Source organism: Danio aesculapii, chromosome 22 (genome assembly GCF_903798145.1).
Source record: "Danio aesculapii chromosome 22, fDanAes4.1, whole genome shotgun sequence".
NCBI classification, from domain to species: Eukaryota; Metazoa; Chordata; class Actinopteri; order Cypriniformes; family Danionidae; genus Danio; species Danio aesculapii.
This window is the reverse complement of record NC_079456.1, coordinates 14973245-14983133: the sequence shown is the minus strand read 5'-3', so window position 1 is coordinate 14983133 and position 9889 is coordinate 14973245. Positions and strand designations below refer to the sequence as shown.

The window sequence follows — 9889 nt, the reverse complement described above, 5'->3', positions numbered from 1 at the left end:
AGTACTGTCAAAAATGTATAGAAGTGTAATGAATATTTTGTTAGTTTTTTATTGTATTTTTGTTGTATTTTTTATATGTTTTGTTTTTTATTTTTCTCTTACAGAAATTCAGATAACAGACCATTTAAATTCTCATTATAAATCATTTAATATAGAAAGAATGATAGATAGAACAATAGATAGGTAAAACGAACAAAGATAGACAAACAGGCAGACAGACAGGCAAATGCAATAGATGGATGGATGGATGGATGGATGGATGGATGGATGGATGGATGGATGGATGGATGGATGGATGGATGGATGGATGGATGGATGGATGGATAGATAGATAGATAGATAGATAGATAGATAGATAGATAGATAGATAGATAGATAGATAGATAGATAGATAGATAGATAGATAGATAGATAGATAGATAGATAGATAGATAGATAGATAGATAGATTGATTGATTTAACAGAAACTGTAAAATACAAATTCATTTAATTTTTCATCTGTTTGTTATCTTTTCAGGAAGTATTGCCATAATAGTGCCTCTAGTTCTTCTCGTATGCATCATCACTGCTGTTACAGTGGGAATCCTCATTTGCAAAAGATGTCGAAGGTAAATATACAAGCACATGATCTGTATTAGATGTCAAATCATGAACATAACACAGATGATTTCTTTATATTAGTAAATCCGACTGTCCGCCGTTGTGCTAAATGTTTCTGTTATTGCCACAAAAGTAATGTGTACGTCACTCCTTCATAGAGGTAAGCAGGTTCAGCGGCAGCCCATGGCCAATGGAGGCTTGAACGTGGAGATCGGGAATCCGTCCTATAACATGTATGAAGTTGAACACGACAATCACGTAGACGTCGGAAGCTTTCTTCACCCCAGCTTCACTCTTGACCCTCACAAGGTACAAAACAAACAGTAATCATAAGTATTAGCACGACTTTCTGCACCCAAAATGAAAATCTGTAGTTAATCATCTTTTTTATAGTATTTTTTTCTTCTGTAGAACATTACAGATCTTTAGCTCAGATTGTGGTCTTTGGTGATTTGTAAATTATGTCTCTAATGTAAATGTAAATTATGTCTAATAGAATTATCTATACAGTGCTCAACATATATGAGCTCAGCCCTAACAAATCTCTCATTTTAATTAATATTGTGTAAAGGAAGCTTTATAATATCATATTTGTGAATATACATTAGATTAGTCAGTACTCAAGCCAAATCTGGAGCTAATCTAACAAAATAACTTATGATAACGGTCCCAAATTTATATGTTAGAGAAAAATATAATTTTTTTAAAAGAGCAAAATGAAAGAATTTATAAAGTTTTGTTGAATTTTTGTAGTTTGTAATTTGTTTTTCCAATATTTCTCATGAATTTTTGTATTATCTTTCTATTTTTTTAAAGATGTTCAGTGACTAAAATATTATTTTAATAAATATATCTGTTTAATAAACCTGTTTTGTTCAAATACACTATTATAAATAATCTATATTCACTGACAAAGGAATAAAAATAAAAATTTTCTAAATATTTATTTATTTTGAGCATTATTCATTATGTTTATTCATTAATGTTCACCCTGTACCAAAAAAAAACACATTAAGTGAAAATTATTTTTTTTTTTATGCCAAAAATCATTAGAATATTAAGTAAAGAACGTTTTTTGCATTTCCTGTCATAAATATATAAATACTTAATTTTTGATAAGTACTATGCATTGCTAAGAACTTAACTTTAAAGGGCATTTTCTTTTTCAATATTTAGATTTTTTGAACCCTCAGTTTTCAGATTTTCAAATAATTTTATCTCCGCCAAATACCATCCGATCAAAACAAACCACACATCAATCAAAATATAATTCATTTAGCCTTCAAATTATATATAAATCACAGCTTCACAAAAATCAACCCTAATGGCTTCACTGTAAAAAACTTTTGATGCCTAATATTATTTTAGTTGAATCAATGGAACCTTTCTAGTCATTTCATCTTACATCAGTCAAACTGACTAAAAATATGAATGGAAAAAAAGTTAGTTTAAACCTGATAAACTGATTAATATTAGTTCAAGTAACATAAAAAATAGTTTTCAGAACTTTTTGTCATATATTTTATTTCCACAGTGTGGTTATTTTGTCCAGGGTCACATAAACAGGCAAAACAAAATTAATATTTGTGTCTCCTGATGACACATTAAGCACTTATAAATCGAAACAATTTGTCTGTGTAAAAAATTGACCATTATTTACAATATTATTACCTTGAAACTACAACCTTGTTTGCTGAGTTGTGGATTCAAGGTAATAATATTGTAAATGATGGTCAGTTTCTTAATAATGTTGGTGCTAATAATGCACAAAGCAATCTTTTCGTTTAATTTCTCAGACTTGGGATCTATTGTGTTGCAACTAAACTCTAAACTCTCTTTGTTTTGCTTGTTTTACTAAAACATAATAGTTTCTTTAATTTAGCCAAGCTCCCATGAGGCCTTTCAGTCTTTTTGAACACAGATTTCAAATCAATTGAGTGTGCAAAAGTAGAAAAGTATTCCAAACAGAACAGCGATTCTTGTTAAAAACTCATGCTTTATAAGTAATTATGGTCATGACTACAATCCCCCAATTGATTTAGTCTAATTTATTAGTTTCTTCAGTAAGTTTGTGTATATGTTCAGTTTTTTTGGTGCACTATTCAGCTGAATCAGTGCTGTTTTTCAGGGCTGGTGTGTGAAGTCCAGCGATCCGCGCAACTTGCCCCCCGCTCGCCCTTTGACAGCACACACTTTACCAATCCAGAACGTTCCAAAGGAGCTGATTCCAGGACAGGTGGATTCCTATCATTCACGACTGCATTAAAGTGCAACTATTATGCTATTTTAAAAGTTCTCTACATCAGATTTATATTCATCCAGTGTCATAAAGTCTTTAATCTTTTCATATTTTTAAAAAGAGTGTCTGAAAAAGTTCATTTAAGGATCCAGTCTCTTGAAACCCCTTCTTTCTGAAAGCCTACTCTGCTCTGCTTGGTCAGAGAAAGGCCTAGTTTATTCGAAAACCAACAACTTAGGTAGCATATCTGAGTTTCTAATATCTAAAGTAAAACTTAATCTCATTTTGGGGCAGTTCTGAATGAAAACAAAACTGAAATGATTACGGTAACATCTGAAAAAGCACAATACGGGCACTTTAAAGCTATCGTTTTACTATTATTAACTAAATATAAACCAAACTTAAAACCATAACTTTGTATTTTGCAGGCAATGAACTACTCCAACCCCATCTACTCAAAGATGTACCATGATGGACAACACTGTCGAAAGCCCATCATCAACCTCGACATGAGACGCGATTTACTCCCAAAGAGACTGGACACGACCATTCGGGAAACGGCGGCATAACCTAACTTTTCCACAACCTGCATTGTTTTTGTTTTTGTTTGTTTGTTTTTTATAGAAAGATCTGTATAAAATGTATTTAAAAATACTTTTTTATGTCCAGTCAGGTTGAATCATCACTATGGAAGGCTGTTTTTGATAAATAAGTCATTGATAAATAAGTCAAAAAGGCACAATTGTAAAGTTTTTTTTTTTAAATCTCACAATTTCTTGCTGTTTTGAGAAAAGACGGAAGTGTAAGATAGAAACGCGCAATTGTGAATTTGTATCTCATAATTACGAGTTTATCTTTCACTACAGAATGCACTGAATTTGTATCTTGCATTTGTGAATTTATATTGTGAAATTGTAATTTGCGTAATTATTATCGTAATTACGAGAACAGTAAGAATTGCAATAAGATATAAATATATCGCAATCTGTATCTCGCAGTTGTGAATTTTCACTCTGAATTGTGAGATTTGAAAAGATGTAAATTCACAGTTTGTAAATACAAATACTTGACTCTGACTTTTTTCTCAGAATTGCTCATTTTTATCTCACAGTTTACTGCAAGTTCTAGACCAGAGGTGGGCAAACCTGATCCTCGAGGGCCGGTGTCCCTGCAGAGTTTTGCTCCAACACTAATCAAACACACCTGAACAAACTAATCACTGTCTCCAAGATCGCTAGAAACTACATCAGGTGTGTTTGATTAGGGTTGGAGCAAAACTATGCAGGACACTGGCCCTCCAGGATCGAGTTTGCCCAATCCTGTTCTAGACTGTAAGCATCGCAAAGTATAAACCACAGAGATACATAAACAAATGTGAGATACAAATTCTTAATTCAAGTTTGTATATCTTGCAATTGCTATTTCTTTTTTCTTATAATTGCAAGACAAACATAATTAAAGATACAAAAGGATACAAACTTCTACTAGAAGACAGTTCAAATGTGATATAAACTCGGAATTGTGAGAGATAAATTTGTCATTTTAAATCTTTCGTTATATATTTTTTCGTCATGAATTGTAAAATAAATTCTTGCGATTTCGAATTTTAACTTCAAACTGCAAGGCACAAACTCATTATTATAATAATAACAGGCTAAACTTTAATATGTAAACTCAGAATTGTGATATTCGGAGACCTTGTAGACGTTTTTTCCATAATAACGATTTTATAGCTTACTTTTTTTTGTATATAAGCTCGCAATAAAAGTCGAGTTCGCAAATTCGTATGCAAAATTAAAATATTTCAGTATTTTTTTTGTGGAATATAAACTCACAACTACAAAAGCAGTCAAAATTGTTAAAGTATTAACATATAATTTAAATTTCTCACAATCTGTATCTCGCGATTACGAATTTTGACTACTGAGAAGAGAAGTAAATTCTCAGTTGCTACATTTTTTCTCAGAATTGCACGTTTAAGATAAAAACTAAGAATCGGAAGTTATACAAACAAATGTGAAAAACTCTTCATTCAAGTTTATATCTTGCAATTACGTTTTTTTACCTATAATTGCAACACGTAAACTCGGAATTATGAGCACAATCTGAAATGTGATATAAACTCAAAATTCCAAGGGGTCAATTTGTAATTTAAATTATTTTCGCTATTAATTGTTATATATAAATACGCAATGACAAATTCGGTTTCTTCTCAGAATAGTGAATTTGTGTCTTGCAATTGCCAATTTTTACTCTGACTTAAACGCGTTAATATAACAACAGTCCGAATCGTGAGATATAAACTCAGATGTGGTATACTAACTTACAATTGTACCTTTTTAACGCACAGTTGTGTGTTTATGTCTCACTATATAATTTTTTACTCAAACTTGTGAGATATAAGCACGCAATAAAAGTCAGAATAGCGTGACAAAACTTACATAAACAGCATAAACAACCTTCCTTAAATCTCACTTTGCGTCCCACATATATGTGCCAATTTTCGTTTAACGTTTTCTTGTTTTGTTTTTTTTCTGTCGCAACCAAAACGTCTTTTATAAACGACCAATGCAGTGTTTTGCTTTGTGACTTTGTAAATGCACTACACAAACACGATTAAACGAAACGAGAATCATTCAAAGCTGCTCAATCTCAAAAGGCTTTATATACACATAAAGACATTTAAGGAGAATTTTATATACAGTAGGTTTATTTACGTACACACTATGTATATGTTTTCCTGTTGGTGGTACGATCGCCAATGCCTAGATATTCCCAAGTTGCCTCTTACATTTAGCCGTATTAGGGGGAAAAAAAAGAGAAGAGACACTTATTTAATAAATGCGTCATATGCTCATCACAGATTTTATTTTTGATATTTCTCATCGATGTTTATCTTTTAAGTTAACCAGACGCTTCAAATATGCAGTCAAATACGAAAGTGAAACCAAACCATGACGGTTGCAAACTGTACAACTTGAAAACATTTCATTTGCATATTGCAAACATGTCTTTCAGCACTTAAAAGTACTATAAAAAAAGGATCTCATGTCACACAAGACTCACTTTCACTCACGCGGGACTCTTGTAATGCCATGTTTGATGAACAAATGTAAAAATCACATTCTCTGTGCAAATGTACACAACTATAGGAGGAGGAAAAAAAAGGTTTTATAATTTTATAGTTGATTTGTATGTCCGGTTTGCTTGTATTTTCTGGAAATGTATTAAATGTAGAACTTTTTTATACAAAACGATGTACACAATATATTGGTCCGTCTTCACTTTGGGCTGAAACTGAAGTGTTTGTTTGTTTTTTTTATTATAAAACAAAACGATCTTGCACTGCGCAATCGTACAGGTTGCCGTTTTTGAAGGTGAAACGAAGGACATTTGTCGTTTAAATGCATATAAATACACCTAAGGGGATTTTGGACCAAGAACTATGAAATAAAATGGATTTTCTGGCCATTTTAAACGTTTAGTTGTTATTGAAATGTTGTGTAACATGCAAACAATTGTTGTGTCATGTCATATTCCTTGTTAAACCGGCTTTCATTATTAATATTTACATTTCAGGAACGGCGGATGATATTTACATAGATCAGATGATATCCAAAGCATCGTCAGACTAACTGTGTTTGCACCGGAGAAGATGTCGTTGCCTGAGCAAATTACAACCAATCTGGAAAAGATGAAAAGTGGATTTGGCACATTTCCATTTACTATTGCATTATTCGGATTGGAAATGTTAATGGATCGTGAATTTTCTTGCCCGTGTGCCCCAGGTCTCAACGTGACCCTGATCGTCTTCCTCTTCGTCGGTCCTGCTTTCCTGGCTCTGACTGTGTTGGTGTTCATTCGGAGGCCTTGTAGACGTAAATCGCAAAATTTCGCTGAGCTCTTTTCATTTTGTCTGATTCCTCCTTCACTGTGGATCTTTCTGCTGTTATTTGAGGGTGAATATGTGGCTTGTGGTTTGGCGCACTGGGAAGGAGACTACGTTTTGGATGAAGGGCGTCAGATTAAATGGTGCAAACCCAGTGGAATGAATGACAACGAAACGATCAGAACCGACCTGCTAGAACTGACTGAAAAGATCACTTTCTACTCCAGGGTGAGTCTACAGTACATTTTAATGAACAAACAATTCTATTGAACACATTGACATTTTGTTAATGAAGGGATGAATTCAGGTCAATTAGGACTTATTTTTTGCTGACCAAGATGATAGTTTCCTAAATTCGCCCTAAATAAATAAATAATACATTTAAATGCCATCTGAATCCACAACCCTTGGTTTCTAAAGGAAATGAATCCAAATGTTTTGGCCACATGGCAATTTTCCACAGAAAAGTGACATTTTGTATATTAAAAATGGACACATATTGCCAAAATACTAGACATTTAGTGTTCGAGTAGTCTGTTTATCAGTGACTAGCTGTCAAAAGCCAATTTTTTGGGTTATGTTGTGGTCCAACTGATAATCTGCTGTCTTGACAATCATGCCAACTAACATGTGGCAATTATTTTCAGATAAACGGCCAGTTAACTTAGTTCCAGGCAGGTTTTGATCACATTAGAGTTTCATTAGGGTTACGACAGTCATGTCAAATCAAATAACGTAAATACAAAATATAAGAATTTAGATGCCATGCGTTCACACTGCAGCCAAATGTGGCCCAAATCAGATTTTTTTGCTCACATGTGACATTGTCATGACAGTGTGAACCACCCAAACCGCATGGAATCTGTTCTTTTCCATTCCAATCTGTGCCGCTTTCATATGTGGTATTAAAGCAGATACACACTCTGATAATAAAGATTATCAGAGATACAGTGAAAATTTCCTTGCTCTGTTAAACATCATTTGGGAAATCTAAAAAAATTCAAAGAGAGTTTAATAATTCTGATTCCTATGCAGTTCTTTGCTGTATATACACATTACTAAATGACATAGGGGAGCAATCGGTTTCCTACTGTTTTCATGGTGTTCACCTCATCATCGCAGTTGTTTCCTCCAGCAAAAATATAGCTTTTAGCGAACATTTAGCTATTTTAATTTTAAAATGAACTATGATTATAAAACCCATTACAGTGCATGTGGCATTCACTATACCATAGAGTGATGTACAAAAATGATTTAACAAATGACAGAAACACTGAAGTAAATTTACAAAATTTAACTGAACATCAGATGCACGTATGTTTAACATGGTTTTTTATTTAATAATGTGAAGTAGCCTGTACATTTTGTAAAGTTATTATTTATATTTATTTTAAGCTCCAGAAAAGACTACATAGTTCCTTTTATTTCAGATTTAACCTCAACTAATGTATTAATATATCCCTTTTTGTTGATTTTCTGGATGAACTACCGATTCAAAAAAATGTGAAATACAACATATTGTTACCATAAAATTACATTTTAGTCATATCGCTCACCGCTATATTCAAATGAGCAAATTACCATGGTTATGGTGTGATGAAAATTACTAAAAAAGCAAAAATTCAATCAAATTATTAGTCAAGGGTCACCCCTCTGCAGTGATTGCAGTGAGATTACTATTAATCCACCAAACCACTATAATAATGTTTCTTTTCATTTTTTTCAGCTTTCTGCTTTAGCTCTTCTGTTTCTTCTCTGCATTTCCATCATGGCTGTCCTCGTTTGGAAAGACTGTAAGACCAGACCTTTGAAGCAGCTGGAGAAATTGGATGAAGAAACTCAACAAACAAAATCTCTCAACGAATCGGAAGCAAAACAACAGCAACAACCAGTTTGAACACTTCAAAAACAAAGAGTACAGGTTTATGAATCTGTCTGAAACAATGTTTGAATTTTAGGAGTGCATGATGTTTTTTGTTGTTTTGTATGTGAAAAGTCAGGCATTGTACAACAGGATATGTGATGCACCACACAATTGAAGCTTTCACCAAATTGAATTATCAAAAATTATTTAAAATTAATAACCTGATTATTATTTCTTGCTTTTAAATGATCATGAACAGATATGTAAAAAAAGTCTACTAGAAAGATCTCACGCTTTAAAAAAAGATGGCGCCGTTTTATTTTAAAAGTCACTAATACTTAAATTTATATTTTAAATTTGGAAGAAATGTCAATAGTAATAGTATAGCCAGTCGTTTACAAACAAGTAAGTACTAAGTAAGTGGGTAGAGGGCTTAGGTAGTTTTGAAAATTCACCAGAAATGGTTTTATATTTGCATTTCCAACTACACAAGCAAAAAAAAATCTTACTTCATTTGTCAGTAAATAAAAAAATACAAAAATAAAATTATTTTAACAAACTGATTAGATGCCTTGTTAAATCTTTTCAACTAAAGAGGTGGAGGAGTTTATTTTAGCTTAAAAGAGGTAGTGAGATACTTTATGCCAACAGAGTACCTAGTTTGCTTGTTGTCTGGTTGTGTTGTGAATGAAATTCACAACACAACCAGACAACAAGCAAAACTATAATTATGCTCAACAATTATAATCCACAAGCTTTAACATATTTAAAAACACAGGCAAGAATTAATATTCACTTCTGCATAACTGATGAGTTTTATGACGTTTATTGTCATCCTTTGACTCCAGAAAAAGCAAAGTGAGAGCTGAGTGATATGACACGATGCATAAATGTGCATGGAAGACTTATGTTCAGCTGTCTACATGTCTCTGTTGCCTCATTTCAAACATGCACAGCAAATTTCATAATGTATGTGATGAAGTAAGAAAAAATTTAAATAACAAACATTAACATTGACCTCATGCCTCTTCGGGGTGGTGGTGAAAAAAATTATAATTCACATATCCCTCATTTTGTGTTTTGACATGGAATGAACAAAAGGCTGAGTACTGCTTTTTAAAGCTCATCACACACCGGACTAAGAGGGCTGTGCTACATCTTTTAAAACATTGATGCATTGCTTGGCAATGTATAGAAAACAATGTAAAAAAAAATGTCATTTAACACTGTCGTTATTTAAAAAATAAAAGTCCCACATGCATAATTAGCTTAATAGAAGCTTAGATAGAGGTAAGGG

At 32.6% G+C, this 9889-nt stretch overlaps 2 protein-coding genes across 2 annotated transcripts in view; both read left to right on the top strand.

The window, feature by feature from the left end:
* Nucleotides 1-6386, top strand: part of lrp1ba (low density lipoprotein receptor-related protein 1Ba) — a 407482-nt gene extending 401096 nt beyond the window's left edge. Inside the window, 4 exon segments of the mRNA XM_056448564.1 lie at nt 518-608; nt 759-909; nt 2729-2836; nt 3268-6386. Of these exon segments, the coding sequence (XP_056304539.1) occupies nt 518-608; nt 759-909; nt 2729-2836; nt 3268-3408 (491 nt within the window). The 3' untranslated portion in view covers nt 3409-6386.
* Nucleotides 6387-6472: 86 nt separating this feature from the next.
* Nucleotides 6473-9879, top strand: si:dkeyp-122a9.2 (uncharacterized). The gene is made up of 2 exons (XM_056447704.1): nt 6473-6956; nt 8455-9879. The coding sequence occupies exons 1-2, from the start codon at nt 6495-6497 to the stop codon at nt 8623-8625; spliced, it is 633 nt and encodes a 210-aa protein (XP_056303679.1). The 5' UTR covers nt 6473-6494; the 3' UTR covers nt 8626-9879.
* Nucleotides 9880-9889: the final 10 nt, after the last annotated feature.